The following is a 23,851-nucleotide window of genomic DNA, read 5'->3' on the forward strand; positions in this document are numbered from 1 at the left end:
AGGAGTCTGTTTACTTCCTCTCCTTTGGGGAATGGGACTATTCTCAGTACTAGGAGCCGAAAACTCCCAGTCCTGGTCGGAATTAGAATCAGAAGACGACCAACGGGAAATTTCTGGAGATGACTGCCCTCCTGGTTCTTCATAATCACGGGCTCTCTGTACTACCGCTATTTTAGTCCCTTTGCTGACGCTCACATTCTGCTTCTTAATCAGTTGGGAACACTGGTCCTTTCTGTGCCCCGGTTGTTTACATAGAAAGCATAAATTCTCCAAAACTGCTTTACTCGGTTGGTAAACTGACGAACGCACGGGAACAGCAGTAGAAACAGAGCTCTCCCCTCTGTCCTCCGACTTAACTACAGATGGCCACGTTTTTTTCTTCCACTCACTTCCTCCGCCCGCTGGTTGATTCCCTTTGTAATTGCCCGGTTTTTTAACATATGCCTTAGGCAATTCCTCTTTGTCCTGAAAGGAATCTAGTTCATCAGCATAATGACCTGCTTCTTGCAAGTTTTTTGGCTTTTTGCCTCGCACCGCCGCGGCAAGCTCTTTTGGCAGCATTTTGTAAAATTTCTCCAGAGTATACACAATCCTTAACTGCTCAAAAGTATTAGCTTTTGCAGCTGCAATCCACAAGTCCATAGCTTGAGCAGTACGAGCGCTTAATGCTGAAAACGTCTCTTTTGATTTTTTTGTCAAAGTCTCAAACTTTTGGTAACATGCCCTGGTGGATAGCGCAAACTGGGCTGTTGCCAATTTTACAAAGTTTTCATAATCATCAGCTAGCTCTCTCGGGAGTTTACACATTAGACTTCTTAACTCTCCCTTTCCTTGAGTGCGTAGAATTTTCATCCAGTACTTTTTATCTAAAGACTGGTCCACACACGCTTGCTCAAAGATTAAAAAATACTCGGAGATATCCTCTCCCGCTTGATAAAACGGAAAATCTGCTGGATCTGCTCCTCCCAAACACACTCTGCCAGACCTCAGTCCTTGGCTTGGTGGGGCAAAAGCTTGTTGTTGTTGTACAAGGGTAGTCATAAGAGCCATCTGTTTCGAGAAGAAGTTGTGCATTTCTGCCCACATATCCATGGGTGGCACACCCCCACTCTGGCTAATTTGGCTATCCATACTCCGTCGACCCCGTACCGGTGACGGTGCTCGTTCTCCCTCCGGAGTAAAGCTTTGGACTGGCAGCCCCTCTGCGCTGCCTCCTGCTGCTTCAAAATTGCCTTGAGGTAACATCTCTATTTGTTCCTCATCACTACTCTCAGTAGAAACCTGATCTAATGCCTTCTTTTGTTTAGATCTTGTATCCATCCTGACTTTCCAAAACAACAAACCTTTGTGCCAGAATCTTTAATAATTGTAATTTATCCAATTGTACCTTTTCCACAACTATGTTTAACCAGAGATAGGTTCAGTCTTTTTCGACCCCAAACGCTGCCAACATGTAGTGAAAGCAGGGAGTTCCCCTCCTCCTACTTTTACTGTCCCAGGAATCAATCCCCAACCTTGGGCAATTGATCCTAGCAAACCTGGTCTGCTAGGGCTGTGTATGCTTACACCAACCCTGCACGGTAGTACTGCCACCACCCTTCTATTGGTTATCCACTCTGGGGTGAAGGGACCCCCAGAGCCCACTGAACACCTAAGCCTCTCAGGACCAGAGGCTCGATACCCTCCTGGCCCTTCAGAAGTCTTAAGTGAAAACGTTCCTCTAGTACACGGTAGTTTGGTCAAGCAGCCAGGACTGAACTTAGTAACTGAACCCCTTCTCTGGAATAAACACACGTGGCTTTAAAAATTAGGTAAAGTTTATTAAAAGAAAGAAAAATAAAAAAAAAGGATAAAGGATACAAAAGATAAAAAGGTACATACAAAATAGTTTGGAACAGCAAATCAAATCCTAAAACCCACACCTAAAAGGGGCAAGGTATAAATAAACAGGTTATAAAGGTTCTTGGCACAAATGAAAATAATAAAGCTAACTGCCTCAGTTGTACTTACAAAGCCTCAGCTCGGTCTCAGTAGTTAGCACCCTTCCCCTCAGGGACGGCCAGTCAGGAAGTATATTGGAGCCACCGCAGAGCATCACCATAAGCAAGGTGGTGCCCACAAGTGGAACACAGCCCAGAGACTGAGGCCTTCTCTTATAGAGAAAATCCCTGCCTCAGCTGGGAGCAATCAACTAATTTAGCAGTTCCATCACAGGAATGAGGAAACGATGTTCCCACCGTACCAGGCCCCGTCCCTCCTGGTTTCCCATAACAAGCCGTAGGAGTTTTTACGGCCTTGACGGAACCAGGCCCCTCTTGCTGATAAAGAGGTGCCAATTTGCTGTAAGCTGATACAGCTGGGGCTATAAAAATCACCGGGTCACCGGGATGGAAAAATATCAAAGGATTTAACTATCTATGACCAGGGACCCAGGAAAATAATTAAGGGAATCAAACTGGCATGACAGGTGGGATATAAAATTAAATAAATAAATAAATGACAATTACACAAGCATTACAAACATAAACATCCATAATTAAAACACACAAACAAAATACACAATAAAACAATCCTATTTAAAAAACACAGTAATTCAAACAGGAGATCTCTCCAGTCAAAAAATAAAGGGAATGTCTGTGTAAACAGATTTTTTTTAAAAGTAGCATCCGATTGTCCTGATGCGCAACCTATACTCTGGACAAGAGGCTACTGCAAGGACAGAATATGGAGAAACCAATTGGTTCCCATTCGGAAAGGGTGTGAGATAGGGGTGTATTTTATCACCTTATTTGTTTAATCTGTATGCAGAACATATACGGAAAGTGGGATTGGACCAAGATGAAGGAGGTGTGAAAATTGGAGGGAGAAATATCAATAGTTTAAGATATGCAGATGATACTATACTACTAGCAGAAACCAGTAATGATTTGAAACGAATGCTGATGAAGGCTAAAGAGGAAAGCACAAAAGCAGGACTACAACTGAATATTAAGAAAACTAAATGACAAAGAGAAGATTTATGTAACTTTAAAGTTGACAATGAGGGCATTGAACTTGTCAAGGATTACCAATATCTTGACACAGTCATTAACCAAAATGGAGACAATAGTCAAGAAATGAGAAGAAGGCTAGGACTTGGGAGGGCAGCTATGAGAGAACTACAAAAGGTCCTCAAATACAAATGGAACACTAAAGTCAGGCTCATTCAGACCATGGTATTCCCGATCTCTATGTACGGATGTGAAAGTTGGACAGTGAAAAAGGTGGATAAGAGAAAAATCGGCTCATTTGAAATGTGGTGTTGGAGGAGAGCTTTGAGCATACCATGAACTGCGAAAAAGACAAATAGTTGGGTGTTAGAACAAATTAAACCAGAACTGTCACTAGAAGCTAAAATGATGAAACTGAGGTTTACTTTGGACACATCATGAGAAGACATGATTCATTAGAAAAGATAATGCTGGGAAAAACAGAAGGGAGTAGGAAAAGAGGGAGGCCAAAGAAGAGATGGATAGATTCCGTAAAGGAAGCCACAGACTTGAACTTACAAGATCTGAACAGGGTGGTTCATGGCAGATGCTCTTGGAGGTCGCTGATTCATAGGGTTGCCATAAGTCACAGTCGACTTGGAGGCACATAACAACAAAGAACAAATTAAACCAGAACTATCACTAGAAGCTAAAATGACGAAACTGAGGTTATCGTACGTTGGACATGAGAAGACATGATTCACTGGAAAAGACAATAATGCTGGGAAAAACAGCAAGGAGTAGAAAAAGAGAAAGGCCAAACAAGAGATGGATTGATTCCATCAAGGAAGCCACAGATCTGAACAGGGTGGTTTATAACAGATGCTATTGGAGGTCGCTGATTCATAGAGTCACCGTAAGTTGAAATCAGCTTGAAGGCACATAACATCAACAAACAGAAGTATAGTTGCCAAATCGTTTGAAGTACTAGTTTCCCTCAATTTGGCACTGGTTAGGCCTCATCTTGAGTATTGCGTCCAGTTTTGGACACCACACATTAAGAATGCAGACAAACTGGAGCAGGTTCAGAGGATGGCAACAAGGACAATCAGAGAACTGGAAACAAAGCCCTGTGAGGAGAGATTGAAAGAACTGGGCATGATTAGCCTTGAGAAGAGAAGAGTGAGGGAAGATATGATACCATTCTTCAAGTACTTGAAAGGCTGCCACAGAGGAGGGCCAGGATCTCTTCTCGATCATTCCAGAGTACAGGACATGGAACAATGGGCTCAAGTTACAAGCCAGAGTACAACTGAACATCAGCAAAAATTTCCTAACCATTAGAGCAGTACGACAATGGAACCAATTCTCTAGGGAGGTGGTGGGCTCTCCAACATTGGAGGCCTTCAAGAAGCAGCTGGATAGCCACCTGTCAGGTATACTTTAATTTGGATTCATGCATTGAGCAGGGGGTTGGATTTGATGGTCTTATAGGCCCCTTCCAACTCTACTATTTTATGAGGTGCCTCACCTGGTCATTTAAGCCCACATTCACCATCATCATCTCACCGACCATCTCAATCCAACCGGTGCCACATGGATTGTGTGAATTCACACCTCTTCTGAACCAGACCTGTGGACAGAATATCCAAATCAATGTTTGGAGGCTCTGGATTTCTCTAGTAAAAAACCCCCAGATTTTGCAATTGGAATCAATTATGCAGAGTAGCAATACTCCTATACCAGAATATTTCCTAGGTTATACAGGAAACTTCCTTATGCCCAATGGAGACTGGTCCATGGGAGCAAATGGAGCACTGCCCCACCAACTTCATTTTGCCCTCAGTCAGTTCCCCCGTCAGCCCATAGCTTAACTCTTCCTTAGTTTCCATGTTATCCTTGTAAAACACAGCAGGGATGAGGATGGGAACACAACTTGATTTGGCTGGACCTGCCTCTCATTGGCTCTTGCTCTGGCTGTTGTTGGTCTCCCTGTCTTCTGCCCCATCAGTCCTAAACAGGCATCAGCCACCATTGCTTATACTGAGTCAGATCTCTGGTCCATCTCACTAAGTATGATCTGCATCAGGGGTGGGGAACTTCAAATCCCTCAGGGTTCTCTCTCCAGCCCTCAGAACTCTCGCCAGGTCACATATCCCTCTCCAAAGGCTGCTTCACAACCCAAATATTTTTGCCTGGCTGGAGTGTGCTTGATCTCTGATAATGCCCCTTGCTTGTATAAATGGATAATAGAAAGGGGTAGATGAGTGTGTGTGGAAACTAGCCTACAGTAAAAAAGTAAGATTTACATTTGTTGCTCTGCCTGCTTTTGTCTCCAGAATATGGCCATTGGAAGGTTGTCAGAAGGCAATGCGGCCCTTGGGATGAAAAAGGTTCCCTGACCCTGATACTGACTGACAGCAGCTCACCAAGCAAGTCTTTCTCAGCACTACCAGCAATGCCAGTTTGAATCCAGGACCTTATGCATGCAAAACAAGTGTTCTACCACAGATCTTTGGCCCTTTGTGCAAGTTGCATAACTTGTTCAGGTGATGATAGGGTTTTATTTATTAATATTTTTGCAAGAACTGTCAGCCAAACAGCTGCCAATGAGAAAATGTCAAGTATAGCACAACTGTGCTAATTTCCTCTTGGTCTCAGTCCCCAGCACCGGATAATCACTAATATATTCCTCCTGTTTTTTTAAAGATGCAAACATTGCTATAGTGGCAATTTGGTCATCCATAACCATGTCCAAAACCTTTTTTTAAAAAAAATCTAAGTAGTAATCACATCATCTTGTGGGAAGAAGTTCTCTAAAGTTAACTGGACATGAAGTAGTACTTACTTTTGTTTATCTGTACATATTTTTATTCTATATTTAACTTGGAATGAAAATTTATTCAGTCTTTCTAAGTGTGGATTAGGGGACGGAACAAGTTGTTAGAGTAAGGAGATAATGCCTGGGGTGATGTGGAGCGGCTGACAATGATCCTAAATTCTTTTTAAAAGTTCTTCTCTCTTCTGTCATGAGGACTTGAAACACAGCCAGCAAAAAATGAAAGGAAACCAGTACCACAACTGTAGCTCAAAGCTACGTACTTTTCTGTCTTTGGTAACTGCCCAGACCACATTCACACCCACAGACACATGTAAGATTCCGTTATCTGGGACTGGAGGTTCCACAATTGTCCAAGAAATTCCTGTCAGAAGTGAAAGCAAGCAAACAGTTTAAACCCTTGTTCACCTCCAAACAAGAAAAAGGATGCTCCTACTTACTTAGCAAATTTATATAACAATAAATACAAAGCCCAGACCAAAGCACTGTTTCCATAGCTCAATTTAGAATTAGCTGCTGAAAGCCACAGAAAAAGATGGGTCTTAAAAGCTTGCAGGATTGAATTGGGCAGGGCCACCACCAAAAAGACCCTTTTCAATCATTTCCCAACCTTTGGGTCCCCAGATGTTGCTGGACTACAACTCCCAGCCCAGCATGGCCAATGGTCAGAAACGACAGGAATTGTAGTCCAGCAACATCTGGGAACCCAAAGGTTGGGAAAGGCTGCCCTATTCCATGTGTCCACCAGATCAATGATCTTCACAACTAAGCATCTAAGCAGCGGCTATGAAGTAGGTCTTAAGGAACAGGCTTAAGTGCAGGTGGTCCTTTAAGCAGCAATGATGGGCAGGGTAGTGCTGCTCACTTGCCTTCCCAATGCTGCATTTTGTTGTTGGTTACTGAGAAGAAGAGGTGATACTGAGCATGTGTGGGCACAGTGGTAGGAGCACTGGATTGACCCTGGTGCTGTGCTTGCACTACACCAAGCTCCTTCACGGTAACCGAGGGATTACATGGGGTTGGGATATGATGGGGGCAATCCTGCTCTGGCCACCACTACTGCCTTTAAATACCCTGGTCTCAAACCATTCAGGGCTTGAAGGTCATCCTTCAAAGGTCATCTGTGACCTCAAACAAGACTTACCTTGAGGGCTGTTCCTGTCGATCCCTTCCCTCACGATTGCCTGTCCTTCCCAAAGGGTTGCCCAGAGGAGATCGTACGGTCCACAGCTGATCTGCACAGCTTCGCCAGGGGTGGCAATAAAGGACCATGAAGAACCTTCTGGATTGTGATGACAGACATCATTCCTGTACCAGACCTGAGGCAAGAAAGGAAGCCTTTGGAAATTGCTGCTGGGAAGCGAACACACATAGCCAAGTGGTATAGAGCCCCCATGCCAGGTCAAACTGTTATTTTTGTATGAATTGGCTGTCTTTGGCTGGTGATCGCTCCCTCTAATAGCAAACTGCAAACGCAAGTGCTGACTGAAATGTGGCTTAAACTGGGTCACTGACAAACAAGTCAAGGCATTAGCATGCAAGACAGAGCACTGACATCTGGCTCAACATCCTGTTTACCTCAGAGGTCAGCCAGATGCTTTTGGGAAGCACACATGCAAGTCAAAAGCCTTCTCCTGTTGCTGCTCCCCAGCAACTGGTACTCAGAGATACACTACTCCGAAACTTGAGGTTCCACTGAGCCATCATGGCTAATAATTGTTGATAGACCTAGCCTCCTTCACGAGTTTGTCCAATCCCTTTTAAAAAGCTGTATAGGACAGTGACCATCATCAGATCTTGTGTCAGAGAATTTGTTCACTTAAATTATGCTTTGCACAAGCAAGGCAGCTAGAAGACAATCAGTGTCTTCATTCCCTTGCTAGCTGGCCTTGATTCCCTTGCCGTGCCCCCTCCTTAGGATTTCTTCCTTCCACCATGAAAGATCTAGATCAGGGGTGGGGAGCCAGGTTGAATGTGGCCCTCTAGACCTCTCTATCTGACCCTTGGGGCTCTCCTGAGCCACATACTCTTTTTGGCTCTGTTCCATGCCCTCCTCAAGGGCTTTTGCCTTGCTAGAATGTGTCCTTGAACTGTGATAAAGTCACTTGCTTGCCTGGATAGAGAGGTGTGAGTGTGCATGGGTGTCTGGCTATTGAATGGCTGGAATGTAGTGCATGAAGGTAAGAGTCACACTGGTTGTTCCACCTACTTTTGCCTCTGGCCCCACCCACCATTGAGATATTATCTCTGGAAAGCTGCCCATAAGAGAATGTGGTTCTTGGGCTGAAAAAAGGTTCTCTACCCTGATCTAGAGTGACCAACTGGATGAATGAACACTTCTTTGCCATATGCAAAAATTAAAGAAATCAATATGTACACCCGTCAAACAAAAAGGTGTTACCTTCCCTTGCAAAGAGACAGCCCAGACCGATAACCGCCCCACAGGCTCATCAGTAATCTCCCATCCTCCAACTGAGAGATCATTGAAAGGATCGGGCAATTGCTTGGGGTCCTCATGGGATGGAATCTATAGCAGGAGAGAGAGAGAGAAAAAAAGGTTAGGCATTATTCTCCTATTGGCATTGATAGTTGTTTTAAATTGACATTTCTCCTCACTAAACTCCACATACATTTAATTTTTCTGCATGGGATTGGTGGCAACAGTCCCTCTGTTTCTGATAAATTGCAACCTATTTCCCCCCATAACAATCCAAACATAAGAAGCATACAACAGAGATTACAAGTTACGTGCCACAAAATAATAACAGGTCACATTGCATGACCACAGTAACAAATCAAGAGGCCAGTAACCAGCCACTCTCTGCAAGGCCATATCTACAGTAGTAAGAGCAGTTTACAAAGAGGCAGACAATGTGCATCAAATATATCAGGACAAATAATCCCTCCAAAAAGATCTCTGAAGATTAGGAGGTTGAAGCTCTCCTGGGAGTTACCAATCAGTTGGTATAAAATAAAAGAAAGCCAATCAGTTTCAAAAGTGCTTTGAGTTTTGCTCCTCTGGTGAGTGTACATCGCTGCATCAGCTTATCCGCGAATGCCCGCTACTTCCGTTTTCCACGCTGTAGCCAAAATGGAGTTACCTCTGTATAAAGTACCAGCAGGCTTGGGAGGTTTGCAGAAGTAAAAATATATGCATAAATAATGTAATATAATTATTATACATAAATATATTATTTATACATAAAAAATAATACAAAATGCACCTCTAAGGTGGGTGGGACGGGGACTACAAAATAGCCCAATGAGGACTGAGGGTGCTGCCTGACGTTTGGTGCATACAAGGGGGAATGAAACAGACAACTCCCACTCATTATATTTAGATTTTTAAAAAACCTTTCTGCATTAACTTGCAAGGCAGCTCAGAAAAAGTGGGAGGGAACCATTAAAAACACCCAAGAAAAATCTGTTCAAGACACTGAATATCTTACCTCAAATGTAATGCAACAATAAAACAAGAAACAGTATTCCTTAAGAGCCTGGAAGAATAAAATCATCTTCACCTGGCATTATCACAACCAGGGTGCCACCACTGAAAAAGGCCCAGTTGCAAGGGATCCAGAGGGGCACCTCGCAGATTATGCAGGACGGCCACTGCGAAAGGTCTTGAGATGACCCTGAGCACCTCGGACGTTTAAGAAATGGGGGAAAAAGAGACAGACACCTTTGCCCATGTATCTCGTGACTTGTATCTCCTGTACCGAATCCACCGTCTACGTCGCACACAGGAATTCCACCTCTTGTCTTTGGTGTAGGTGGCTGGGAAATCTATAGCATATGTCCAGCCCTTAAAAAAAAGGGGGAGGGGAAAAAAAGGACAGAAGCAGAAAATTCCTTTTTTGTAAATATTCGAGTGTATCCAACAACTAAAGATTAATCAGTTATAACCAAAAAAGGGGATAAGAGAACAAGAAAGGGTAACTGAAATGGTAACAGTAATCTCCTCAAAATGACATAAATAGTACTAGGAGACACAAGTCTGCAGTGATGGCACAGGTGGTGACCATATAGCAGTACAGCTATTATCAATGCAGTCCTTACTGCTGCCATGGCAGGGTGGGACTGCATTTCCCCCAGCAACTCAAGACCGAGGTTTGAGTGCAAGGGAGATGTCCACAGCTGAGTGGCAGAGTGTCTGCTTTGCATACAAAAGGTCCTAGGTGCAATCCTGGGCATCTCCAAGTAGGGCTGGGAGAGATCCCTGAAGTTAGATGGACCAATGGTTTGACTCAGTATTGGGCAGCTTCCTGTGTTCCAGGAACAGATCCACTGGCTGGAACAACATCTTCCATTCACAGTTCCTTGGAAAGGCCTTTGGGGCACCCACTCTTGACATAGTGATCTCTGGTTTCTATTACAAATACCACCACAGTTCAAACTTTCACCCCCTTGGTACCAAGTGTAAAAGGTGATCTGACCAATAAGCAATCCCTCTCCTTTAACATCCCCCCCCACCACCAAGAGGATGTAGATCTCTTGTGAATATTATTCACCTACCCCTTTCTCTGTGGGGTCCCCTCCAAAATTCTCATCCACATACCAATCAGATTCCCATTCCCAGTGAGGCGACGGCAACTCAAAGCTTTCGAGCTTCTGATGCTTCAGCCCACTCACATTGCTCCACTGCCAGCGATCACTGGGTAATAATTTTTCACAGAAGCCGATCACTGGATTCCAGCGCTGCCAGGGAGTGAAAAAGAAAACAATCATCCATCATATTAACAGCCAGCATGGTGTAGTGGTTAGGGTGTTGGACTGGGACCTGGAAGACCAGGGTTCAAATCCCCATTCAGCCAAGCTGGCTGGGTGACCTTGAGCCTGTCACTGCCTCTCAGTCTAAACCTACCTCACAGGGTTGTTGTGAGGATAAAATGGAGAGGGAGGAGAACCATATATATTGCCTTGAGTTCATTGGAGGAAAGGTGGGATATAAATGTAATAATAAATACAAATAAATAAAATAAATATTGCACACTAGAGCAGTGGTTCTCAAACTTCCCCCTCCAACTTGAAAATTGCTGAGGGTCTTGACGGACCACTTAATGATTTTTCTGGGTGTTGTAGCAACTGTAATGCACTATATGGTAGATGTTGTATGATCTTCAATTGCATTTCTGTTGCTTCTTGGAGTTTATTGCATTACAATTTGAATTCTACAGAATACAGTATAAAATACAATAATAAATAAAAAACAATATGAGAAATAAGAGAAGCAATAAAAATGCAATTAAAAATCAAGACGAACATTTAATGTGATGGATGTACTGTCTCCCGTCTACATCCCGACATGTTGCAGAAGCTAGCAGAATACTGTTTGGGAACCTCTGCTCTTGAGCAGTCTCTCCCAACCCCAGGCCCCCACACATTGTTGGACTACAACTTCCATTGTCCCTTGCCAGTGTGGCCAATGGCAAGGGATGATGGGCATTGTAGTCCAACAACATCTGGACGGCACCAGGTTCTCCATTCCTGATTTCGATGCTGGCCATTACAGCCTATTTGGATGCTCTGTTTTAGGGCTCCAACGTTTAATAGATCAAATCAATTAACAAACCATTTGAACAACTGAACATGTACCTCTAATAGTCAGCCAGTAGATTCCCCCCCTCCCCAGATGATTATTTTTTAAATACAAGCATAAAATATACAGGCCTTTAAAAGGCAAAATCTTGAGTGAAGCCTCCAAAATATATTTGTCCCCAAAATGCAATTCAAGCCATCTTGATCTCCCTCCCCACATACTTACAGCACACTTACTATATATGCTCACTTAAATGTAAGGCCCACAGAGTTCAATGGGACTTTCTCCCAGGTAAATGTGTACAGGATTGCAGACTTAAAAGATCAAAACCAGCCACCTGAATTAAACCCAGAATCAAACTAGTAACCAACTGCTTCAGAGATATTCAGAACAGATGGAATGTGTTCTCACCAACCCACATGCACCAATAGTGTTTCAGAAGCAGATTCTGAACTGTCCAAGGACAACCTCACAGACAGCAAATTACAGCAGTCGAAGCCATTCTGCCACTTTTACGAAACATCTTAGCATAATACAGTTTTAAAGCCTGGTATGCAACCGTTTAGAGTTCAGAGCCGAGGGACATGGCAAGATGGCGGCAAGTAACACAGGCTGTTTTACTTCCTCCCCGAGGTTTGGATGTTTTTAACAGTTTTTAACAGTTTTATCAGTCTTAATAGTGTTAACAGTTCCTATAGTCTTAACTCGCTTACTTTTTAAAGCACTGATATACACCAGCCCTGCCCTGGGAACAGCTGTAGTCCTGATTGCTCGCTCGTTTGCTTGTTTATTGTTAGCCCCAAGGCTATTAACTTAATGGCCCCTCGTTAAAGTGCTTGAAGTTCTCCCCCCCCTTGTCATTATTCAACGCGGTGGGGGGAAGACCTGAGGATAAGAAAAGACAAAACAGAAGCAACTTGGCCTCACTCCGAAGAGAGAGGAGAGGGATTAAAGTCACCAGACCGCGGAAAGACTAGGGAGGATCTTGTCCTCCCACTGATAAAAGACAACTATAGATAAAGGCTTGCCGTATTCCAAGTAGCCTCTTCTTCCTCACCCCGATGCACCCCTCATTGAGCTCTGGTTGAGGGTCTCGGGACCACCACCACTATCATGGTATTTACAAGGAAGAGGTGTAAAGAACTAGGTATAACACCTCAAATTGAAGAGGCTCCTTTAAATGACTCTCAGGCAAAGATTACGCAATTCTTCTGGCCCAAGCAGGGCGAGACCCAGCCCCAGGAGGTGTCGCAGGATTTTCTATCGCCAGTGGGACCCATTCTCGATTGGTCCCTAGACACTAAAAGCAACATCTATGGCTAAGAGAAGATCCCCCCCCTTCAAATTTAGCAAAAGAACTAGCGGATGCAGATTACCAGGCTTCCATACAGTCCAAGGAGATTGTACAGCCAGAAGTCTTGGAATCAATTGTCTCTGCACCTGAAAGGAGAAATTTGAATATCGAAACCACAAAAAAAACCACCGGATTCTCCTTCGCCTTGCACAAATAACATCTCCCTAGCAGGCTGGTCCTTTCTGATCCTGGAGGAACTCGATCTCATTAAATCCTTCATCTCTGAATGCAACAGTCTACTGAGTACCCTGGTGAATGGCATGGGGAAGGCTCTCCAAGGGAAAGGAGACAAAGAGGTGGACCCCACCACTAGCCAGTTCCCCCAGACAAGGAAAGAAGTTCCTAAGCATAAAAATCATTCCTAGACGGCAGGGGACAGTTGCAAAAAAGACTAAGAACATAAAAAACCCAAGATTTCCCCAGTATAAGAAATTGAATTACAAGCCGCTTTTTAAATTACTCGATTCTTCTACTCAGACCCCTGAGACGTACACAGCCGAGGCTTCCAAAGAGCCACCAAAGGGAAAGAGGGCAATCGAGCCCATGGTGGCAGCCACTCCTACACTATTTTCTCAGATGCCTGCCCCCCCCCACATCAACTGACAATGACTCGAGGCACTCTCAAGGCTACTGTTCCTCTTCCACTACTGGACTACACAGGGGGGAGGTCCAGAGGCACCCACCCAAAGCAGTCTGGAATTTGACCCTGATCCAGGATAAGTTGGCCTTCATAAATTACCCAAAGCCACGTGGTTTCCAATCACAGTACCATCGGAAACTCCATTTCTTGGACTTATTGGAGCCTATTCTCCCTGGACAGATTCGCGCATTCCACATTAAACATATTGACTATCTTTTCAACAACTATAGGACCGCACGCGCCATTGTCTCTTTCAAGAATGCAAGTCTAGCCACACTGGTTTATGACAGCAGGGGCGCTTGGGCAGGATGTGGGATTTCAATCAGGAGATTTTTTGAGAATGCGGCTCCACCCCAATCCTTAGACCCCACCCGCTTGGACTCAACTACCAGCAGGCAAGGCATAGCCTCTTCAGCTCCGAGAAGCCCGTTATGTCATACTCTGCCCAGGGTTTCGGCCCATCGGACTTCTCCCCCACTAGAAGATCTGGAAGGTATAACAATCTCTCTCGATGACTCACTGCAACCAGAAGAAACCCAGCTGACTGAATCCTTCTGCGGATTACCAAAGAATGAGCAAAGTGCAATTGTCCTGAGGTTGACTCGCCTAAAATCACTTTTAGGAAAATTGCAAGACGGTAACCATATTCCTGTCAATAATGGAGGGCCCCAGAATCCCAAACCATTGGCTGCACATACGGCCCTACAAACTGGGTGGCCGGCCAATCAATCCAGGTCAACCTTTATAAGTCACTCCACCCATCAGGTAACGGCTGAAATTAACTTGATTCCTTCCAACAATGCAGCTCAAAATGAGGGGAGCACGGCTTCGGCCAGGCTCCCTAGCAATAGGGATAAGCCCGCGGCTGGTCCCTCCTGGCTAGAAATGTGCTATCTGGACACGGAGGAACTGGGATCTCCTGGGAAGCCAGCACCCCAACCTATTAGACCGGCATGCCAGGAGGGCCCAATCTCCTCCAATGTAAACACCCTGATTCTAGACATAGAGCAAATTACAGCTCTGGGAAATTCTACGGAATGACAGAGCCAAAAACCAAACGGGTTACCACCTCCCCCGACCGTCTCCTCGGGGCTGTTATCAGCACCAAAAACACCTTCTATAAGACATCCTAAATCCCCGGGACTTTACACTAATTTTCTTTCATGGAATATCGCCAGATGGAAAAACAAGCAGGCTGATTTAGAGTTCGCTGCCTTTTTACAATCTTTTGATATCATTTGCCTCCAAGAGTCTTGGCTCTTAGACACCAACTCTCTTTGTCTCCAGGGCTACAAGGCTTGGGAAAAACCGGCAAAGAGAACAGAAAACATGGGCCGCGGAAGTGGCGGCTTAGCAATCTTGATTGCCACAACTCTGGACGTTCATGTCACCGAACCTCAGACCGCGGCCCCCGACATCTGTTTGGCCTTAATAATGCATACCCCCGATTTCCCCCCCTTCATATGTCATCACCTCGCAATGCCTATCTGGTTGGAATTGGAGACTTATCTGGACAAGCTTTTATGCGACTACCCTTCCCATCTCCTGCTCATCGGTGGCGATTTCAACGCCAGAATGGGTGCTAGTTATCCCAGCATAGAAAATAATCTTGGGGCCCTAACAAATGATATGGCCACCCTATCACGGTCATCCCGGGATAAGACCGTAAACAAAAATGGGCATGCTCTTTTCCATTTGATTGTTAAATCCCAACTAATCTGTTTCAATGGATCGTACTTGGACATCTCTAATGGATATTACACCTCCATTACAGGAAAGGGAGTAAGTGTAGTGGACTATATTCTTGGGTCGCCTCCCTTAGCCGCCTTTGTCAAGGAATTTTCTGTCGAAGCCAGACCGGACAGCGATCATCTCCCTTTGAGACTAACCTTCTGTGGCTTTTCCCATCTCCCTCATTCACACACATTTGCCTCGCTGTTGGACAGTTTGCAAGGGACAAAGCGCCTCAAATGGTCTATAGATATTGGGTATGCAACAAGACAATTATTAGAGTCGAGCACTCTGAGAGAGCTTCACCAGTCAGCTCTAGACACCCCGGAGGATATCCACAGGGTATATGAAGATACTATTAAGGCCCTCAAACCGTTGGTGACTTCAACAGCTCTAGGCAGGAGTCCAAATGGCCCTAAATCATGGTTTGATAGGGACTGTAGAATTAAGAAAAGAGAACTATGCACCCAAATTAGAACCACCAGGAGAGATAATACTGATGAAGCAATTTCCCAACTGCTCTTATTAAAAAGGGCATATAAAAGATTACTTAAAGAGAAAAAGCAGGCATTTTTCTCTAATAACTGGCGGGCCCTGGGCCGGGCTTCACGTCAAGGAAATGATTCTGAATTCTGGAGGCTAATTCAGGGGGGGCTGGCACAAAATTACTTTGTGCCAATCCCCCCCATTCTCCCGGAAACATGGGTTGCGCACTGTCGTGCTACCTTTGGGAGCACGGCATCTGCCTTGGTGTCTCCCCCTGACGATCCAGCCCTTCTTCCAGCATGGCCCCTCATCACTAGCGTGGATATTGGGGATCTAATTATGACCCTCCGAGCCGGCAAAGCCCCAGGGGAAGACATGCTGCCCCCAGAATTATTTCTTTCTGAAATCACCTGGTGGGGTCCTCTCTTAGCAATACTTTTCACACACATCAATTCTACTGGCGCTATTCCCACAGGCTAGCGCACCAGTATATTGGTGCCCATACTCAAGAAAGGCGACCCTTCAGACCCCCGTAACTACAGACCCATTAGTCTATTAGACATGACATCTAAAATGTATGGTCGTTACTTGTTAAACAAACTGCTTGATTGGGACTCCAAGTACTCCATCATTCATCAAGAACAGGCTGGTTTCAGGAAAGGCAGGAGCACAATAGACCAGGCCTTTGTCCTCTGCCATTTAATAAAAAAGTCCGTATCAGGGCGAAGCAGGTCCCTCTACGTGGCTTTTGTGGACTTTACCACCACCTTCGACTCAATCGATAGAAACCTGCTATGGCATAAATTAAGCCAATCTAATATTGACAAAAGACTATTATGGCTCATCCGGTCTCTTCACCAGGCAAACTTGTTACGAGTCCAACTGGGGAGGAATGGAATTCTCTCGCGAGCAATTCCAGTAGAGAGAGGAGTCAAACAAGGGTGCATACTGGCCCCTTTCCTCTTCAATTTTTTCATAAATGATATCGTCACAGCATTGGCCTCTCCTTCCTTTTCCCCCCCAGCGGTGGGGTCCAGGAAAATATTGTCCTTATTATACGCTGACGACCTGGCCCTGCTCTCCCTAAATAAAATTGGCTTAAAAAGAATGCTGACCCGCCTGGAGGAATACTGCAAAGACCACCGGCTGCAGGTTAACCACTCCAAAACTAAAATAATGATCTGTGGGAAGCATAAGAAGACAAAATCAAACTGGACCCTAAATGGGCAACCCCTAGATCAGGTCCACACCTTTAAATATTTAGGTATAAATTTTAGTGATAAGCTCTCGTGGAGATCCCATTTGGAGGCCACCAAAGTATTGGGCGCTAGAGTGACTGGTCAAATAAAAAGGTTTTTCTATACCTGGGGAGGGCCAGCTGATCAACCCAATGCTGAAAATCTTCAGGGCCAAAGTCCTGCCGAAAATTTTATTTGGATCGGAGCTCTGGGGTTGCTCACTTAAATCCAGGCTTGAGCCCCTATAAAACACATTTATGAGACAGATTTTGGGCCTCCCTTGAGGCATAGTGGCTGCCGATCTAAGAGCCGAATTAGGCCTCCCCTCATTGACAGCCAAAATTGATCTGGCCCACTTAAGGTACTGGAGGAAGATCTCTACCATGGAGGACACCTCCCTCACAAAGCTTTGCTGGCAGGAGCAACATCAGATTGGGGGATGGGCTCAAGGGGGTCAGGCAATACTAGAAACTTATGATCTCCCACAAAGGAAATTTATAGGCCTCAACCCTTCTGAGCTCCGAAATTGGGTGTTCGACCATGATGCGAACCAAGACAGGGCAACGATAGTTGGGGCCCCTTTTTCACCCTGGTTCCCCCTCTTTAAACCCAATCACGCTAAGCCACAGTACTTCGATACCTTGACATGCACCTCTTTACGAAGAGCGTTCACGGAACTTAGATTCCAAACAATGCCCACGGCCTACCTGGAAGGCAGGTATTTAGGTATCCCAACCAAGGAGCGCTGTTGCATTTTTGGCTGTAAGGTACCCGAAGATGTTGTGCACTACATGTTCATTTGCCCCTTGTTCAGGAACCCCAGACATAAATTTTTAGCGCCTCTGATTAGCTCCAGAGTGGGGACACCTTGCGGCAACTTGGTGGTTGAGCTCCTGGCCGATAACCATAACCAGGTTACTATTGCGGTGGCGAATTTTGCTCTAGCCGCAAACAAGAGCAAATTATGTACGAGCCTAAAGACTATAAATCCAACAGGACTGCATGTTTTAAGCTGTATGGTTTTAATCGTTTGTTTTACACTGTGCAATGGCCTATGGCTAAAAGCAAATAAAGTGTTGTTGTTGTAGCTCAGAGCCTCTTTCAAAGAAGATTTCAGCTTCCAGAGTCAAATTCACCATGTTGTCATTCAAAATGATTCTAAAAATAAAATTATAGCAGAGATTTGGATTCTAAAAACAGAGTGGCAATTCCTAGTTGCAGTTCTCAGGCCATCCATGGTTTGTGGAGTGCTTTCGAGTAGCATACTGAAGGTTTTCCCCCCATCACAAGAGAGATTGAGGAATGCCAAATTAAAACTCAACCCATTCTGCACTCAGATGACATTGTATTGAACATAAGATTGTTCAGAACATAGTACTGAAGGGAAAGGGAAGCGCTATTAGATAGATGGTAGATGTTACTAAGTGAAGAAGGTGAAGTGGTTGATGTTGTTAGGAATGGAACAGCTCGGATCCTCACAGCCAGGAAGGTATAGTGGATAGACTAGGACAGGTGTGGGGAACCTCAGGTCCAAGGGCCAAATATGGCCCTCCAAGCCTGTCTATATGGCCAACATCACTCCACACCCTGTCCCTAGCCACACCCATGGAGGATAAGGCTATCAATGGCTTCTAGCTATTCCTATACAAGAAGAGCCCTGCTGGATCAGGCCAATCTAGTCCAGCATCCTGTTCTCACAGTGGCCAGCCAGATGCCGATGGGAAGCCTGAAAGTAGGACCCGAGTGCAACAGCTCTCTCCCTCCTGGTGATTCCCAGCAACTGGCATGTGGAGGCACGCTGCATTCGACAGTGGAGGGAGAGCAGAGCCATAGCGGCTAGTAGCTAATGGTAGCCTGATCTCCCATGAATGTGTCTAATCCTCTTTTAAAGCCATCCAAGTTGGTGGTCATCACTACTTCTTGTGATAGAGGATTCCACAGTTTAACCATGTGTTGTATGAAGCAGTAAGTCCTACCTTTTGTCTGTACATGAACTGCGATATATTTTATTGTGTATTTTAATTATGGATGCTTATATTTTAATGCTTGTGAAATGGGTTTTTATAATAAACAGCTCAGAAACTATTTTGGCATTAAGTCATATATAAACTGATAAATAACAATAAAAACAATAAAATTTTACCTCCAGCACCAGCATCTTTGAATACAAGTTGCTGGGGAACAGTAGGACAGGCCTTTTTGCGCTCAGGCCCTGCTTGTGAGCTTCCCAGAGGCATTTGATTGGCCGCTGTGGGAAACAGGATATTGGACTTGATAGGCCTTTGGTCTGATCCAGCAGGGCTCTTCTTATGTTCTTATCTTTAACTGCTAGCTTCTAGAGCAGCACTCACACTTTGTCTCTACATACCTGATTCTCATAGGTTTCCTCCTGGTATCGGATAGGGACATCACTGAAGTGGATGTAGACATAAACATGATGATCGCACGCAATTCCCCAGCAGCACTGCTTGATAGCAGAAACCCGCTTAAACTCCAGCTCCCCATCTCTACAGAGTTCCCAGTACTGGCCAGTGGTGGAAAGCGTGTAGACTCTGCCAAAGATATCGACTGCCCACAGGACAGAACTGGACGTGGTCATGGCTGAAAGACAAAGGGGGAGGGAAAGAAGCATTTACACGGGTCTAATCCAGTTTCTGGAAAGCCTGTCCAATTCCCCACTTCAGGCTGAGTATTGAAGGCTGCAGCCTGCAATACAAAAGGTTTAAGGCTGAAATCCTATACATGTTTACCTGGGAGTAAGCCTCATTGAGCTCAGTGGGGCTTACTTTTCAATAGACATGCATGCAGGGATGAGCAACCTTTTTCTGTTGAAGGCCACAGTCTACTGGGGGTAATCTGTTGGGGGTTGCACATCATCTGTCACCAGGATCACCCCCTCTCTCCCTCTCCCTCCCATTCTCTCTCTCTCTGCCACCCCCTTCTTTCTCAGGAATTCAGTAATTAAAGCAATATCTCTGACAATGAGAAAGGACAGTTAAATGACAGTGACGCAGAAGCAGTATTCAAACCTTGTCAGATTATTCTATAATCTTAGAAGGTTGTATAATCTTTGAAGGGGGCATGGCTGTGGCTATTATGAAGGGACCCTGCACTTCTGAATTTGCCAATACACTGCTGGCCACACCACAGAACAAGCAGTTTGAAGATTACAAACAATTTAAGGCAACGCTGACCAAGTATCAGAGAGGATGCCAAGTATCTTTATTTACTTCATTCATTCACTCACTCACTCATTTCATAGGCAGCCTTTCAGATACCCATTCACTGTGGCTGATATTTTGATAGCACATTAAAATATAAAATGATAAACTAAGGCAGCAAGCATTATACTCATTATTTTAATCTGTCTTTGAATTGTTATTGCAATTGCTGTTTTTAATGCTCTCCTTGTTTATTTGTATACTTATAGTGATATTATTTTATTTTTCTTTAAAAATGCTATTTTGCAAGTTTTAAGCAGCCGCTTATACGTTCTTTGTGGGACATTCTGCAGTGGAGTAGGCAGTTCAGATTTTAGTTATTAATTAAAAAACAAACACATATTCTGATCCCCACTCAGCCACAGAGTTCGCTGGGCAGCCTTGGGCCACTGGTACTACGGTCTGACTTACTTTGGGATAAAATGGGGGCAGGAAAGAGAATGTTGCATGCTGCCTTAAGATGCTTGGTGGGGTTACATTATTACATATTTATGTACATTTTATACATTATTACATATTACCTAAATACAGTGCAATCCAAACCCACCAGGATGAAAGCCAGGGCTACGTTGGTGTAAATCCCTCTTCCCAGCTGATCTGGGGCTCTGTCAGTGGAACTTAAGCTGGTGCAATTTATGCTGGCATAAATCCCCAAAAAGGGGCATTCCAGTGGAGTGGTGGAGGCAGGATGGGGCAAGAGGAGATTTATACCTATTGCAAACTGTTCCGCTCAGTCATGTCACCTTGGGCCCAATCCTCAAAACACAGAACCACACTCACCTACCAGCTCAGCTGGCAATACCCCCTCCCACAGGCTCCTGAAAGGATTTGGTATAGGGTAACTTATGACGGCCTAAATTATGCTGTTACAGTTAGGATTGCTCTGTAAATCAAATGTATGCTACCACATTTACAACAGCATGCTTTCTCAGAAGCAGTTCATATAGAATTTCATGGGCCTTACTCCCTACAGCATGCATTTAGGATGTGAAATCTTATTTTTGGTCATACAGGGCAAAAACAGAATTTTAGAGTCGGAAGGGCACCTTGGGGGTCCTCTAGCTTTAAAAGATGATTCATGACGACAAATTCATGGAGGATTGGGCTATCAGTGGCTACTAGCCATGATGACTTCACTGTTGGAAGCAGTATTCCTCTGAAAACTAGTTACTAGGAATAAGAATCACAAGTAGGGAGAATACTATAGCAATCAGGTCCTTTTTGTGGGCTTCCTAGAGGCATCTGGTTGGTCACTGTGAGAATAGGATGCTGGACTGGATAATAATAATAATAATAATAATAATAAAATTTTATTTGTTAGTCGCCTATCTGTCCGAGCTAACGGACACTCTAGGCGACGTACAACAATATAAATACAATATACAATCAAAAAGCCACAATTATCAATTAATCTAAAACCATCCTTCAATTAATACATCATAAAAACTAATCCACCCCAGAAATCCTATAGGCCTGCCTGAATAGCCAGGTCTTTAAGGCTCGGCGAAAACCCATCAGGGAGGAGGCATGTCGAAGGTCAAAAGGAAGTGAATTCCAAAGGGTGGGGGCCACAATTGAAAATGCCCTCTCTCTGGTCCGCACCAGCCTAGCTGTTTTGACTGGTGGGGCCGAGAGAAGGTCTTGTGAGGCTGATCTTGTCTGGCGGCATAACTGGTGATACTGGAGGCGTTCCTTTTGACCTGATCTTCTCAGACTCTTCTTAGTGGCTGGACCATCCCTCTGTGGTATACCCCCATCCTCATGTTTTTAACTTACTTTTGGGGAAAGAACGTCAACGGGGGGGGGGGAGAGTCTGTTGGCAAAGGAAAGCAGATATCAGCAAAGCTAGATTTTGAAACAGGATACAGAGGGGCTGATCTTAAATTGCAATCCTGCACACCCTTGCCTGAGAGTAAGCTCCACCACACTCAATAGGACTTACTTCTGAGTAGGCACGCACAGAACTGCGCGGTCAGCTACTACAACAAAGACGACAATGGTCATGTGCAATTGCATCTTTTAAAAATCAAAGGTTAACGACAACAACAGAAGTGAAAGCTGTGCCCATGGAGGGGCCCAACTGGAGCAGCGACCTGTAATTTTATACCCCCTCCAAAAACTAGGGACGTGCCCTCGCCAAGATCTGTTAAGACTCACTCCAGGTCTTTCCGGGTCTAACCTTTTTACCTGATCGTCCTGCCCGATCGCCTTGTTTTGCTTCCACGTCCGGCGCGGCGGCGGCGGCTGAAACAGCTCACGGGTCCTGCCGCTGCTTCTGCAAAAAACGCGAGCTGGAGAACGAGGAAATCCGGGCCATCAAGAGCCGCTCACTCATTGGCTGAGAGCTCGAAACCTTCTCCCGCTATTGGCTAGGGAGTGAATCAGATGGATACACGGCGTTCTGGGCAGAACCTCTTCCTTCTCTCCTCTCCTCTCTAGGGGTGGATGGATAATTAGGACCCTCAGGGAGCCCACGCCAGGGCTGCGCCTGTGTCGCACCAGGGGGGTGGGCAAGAAAGGAGAAGACCACTTTCTGGGGGGACATCTGCTTGCTGGGATTTCCTCCGACCCCTGCTGACTGTTTAAGAAGCAGCACTTCTTTGCAGAATGGAGAAAAATGGGAGTTGATTGGAGATGCTGTAGGAGTATTGTTGGGTCTACATCTCCCATCAGCCCCATCCAGCATGGCCAATGGTTAAAGTCAGGAATCGGGAACCTGAATGTGGCCCTCTGGCATCTCCGGAGGTCACTCACTGGCCCTACTTTGCACCTTGCTTGAGTGTTTTTGCCTGGTTAGAATGTGTCCTTGAACTCTGAGAATGCCCCTTGCTTGCCTGGATGGTGGACGTGTATAGAATTAAGTCTATTGGGGAACGGTAAAATTAGCATTACTGGCTCCGCCCATTTTGCATCTGCCCCCACTCCATGTCTACTCAAAAGTAAGTCCTATTGAATTCAATGGGGTTTACTGCAGAGGTTTGTGGGATTAGCACTGCAGCTTTACTCCCAGAAAAGCGAGTATAGGATTAAAGCTTCATATTGGGAAGGTTTTCAAAACACTGCCCTCTTCAACAGCCTTAGAAAGTATAAACTTGTTTGACTCCTGCACACAAGAGAGAACAGTTATGGCAACCATATGAATCAGCGACCTCTAATAGCATCTGCTATAAACCACCCTGTTCAGATCTTCAGGTCTGTGGCTTTCTTGATGGAATCAATCCATCTCTTGTTTGGTCTTCCTCTTTTTCTACTCCCTTCTGTTTTTCCCCGTATAATTGTCTTTTTTATTTATTTATTTTATTTATTATTAAATTTGTTAGTCGTCCATCTGGCTAGTTGTCTGGGCGACGTACAAGATAAAACAGTACATAAACAGTTAAAAATTTAAAAAACAGTAAAAACTAATCCATCCCAAAAGCCTGCCTAAAAAACCAGGTCTTCAGGGTCCGGCAGAAGCTCATTATAGATGGGGCATGGCGTAGATCATTTGGGAGAAAATTCCATAGGGTGGGGGCTATTATTGAGAAGGCCCTCTCTCGAGTCCTCACCTGTCTAGCTGTTTTGACTGGTGGGATCCAGAGAAGGTCTTCTGAGGCTGATCTTGTTGAGCTGGAGGCGCTCTTTCAGATAAGCTGGGTCACAACCGTATAGGGTTTTAAAGGTTAAGACCAACACTTTGAATTGGGCTTGGTACACAACCGGTAACCAGTGCAACTCCTTCAGCACAGGAGTGATGTGATCTCTACGGCGGCTGCCTGCAATCAGACGCGCCGCTGCATTCTGTACCAGCTGTAACTTCCAAACCGTTTTCAAGGGTAACCCCACATAGAGCGC

At 44.9% G+C, this 23,851-nt stretch overlaps 1 protein-coding gene across 6 annotated transcripts in view; it reads right to left on the bottom strand.

The window, feature by feature from the left end:
- TECPR1 (tectonin beta-propeller repeat containing 1) overlaps positions 1-23,851 on the bottom strand; it is a 90,577-nt gene that overhangs the window by 52,765 nt on the left and 13,961 nt on the right. Inside the window, exons 1-9 of one of the 6 annotated variants that reach the window (XM_061599349.1) lie at positions 22,205-22,319; positions 21,794-21,830; positions 19,165-19,397; positions 10,324-10,506; positions 9,491-9,613; positions 8,210-8,335; positions 6,953-7,127; positions 6,072-6,172; positions 4,501-4,602 (exon numbers count right to left, since the gene is read on the bottom strand). In XM_061599349.1, the coding sequence (XP_061455333.1) occupies positions 4,501-4,602; positions 6,072-6,172; positions 6,953-7,127; positions 8,210-8,335; positions 9,491-9,613; positions 10,324-10,506; positions 19,165-19,395 (1,041 nt within the window). In that variant the 5' untranslated portion in view covers positions 19,396-19,397; positions 21,794-21,830; positions 22,205-22,319. Of the gene's footprint in view, positions 1-4,500; positions 4,603-6,071; positions 6,173-6,952; positions 7,128-8,209; positions 8,336-9,490; positions 9,614-10,323; positions 10,507-19,164; positions 19,398-21,063; positions 21,371-21,793; positions 21,831-21,959; positions 22,181-22,204; positions 22,320-23,851 lie in introns of those variants that run through there. The other 5 variants (XM_061599348.1, XM_061599351.1, XM_061599353.1 and 2 more) reach the window with 5 other exon arrangements.

The sequence above is a fragment of the Rhineura floridana genome, chromosome 17, assembly GCF_030035675.1.
Source record: "Rhineura floridana isolate rRhiFlo1 chromosome 17, rRhiFlo1.hap2, whole genome shotgun sequence".
Lineage (NCBI taxonomy): Eukaryota > Metazoa > Chordata > Lepidosauria > Squamata > Rhineuridae > Rhineura > Rhineura floridana.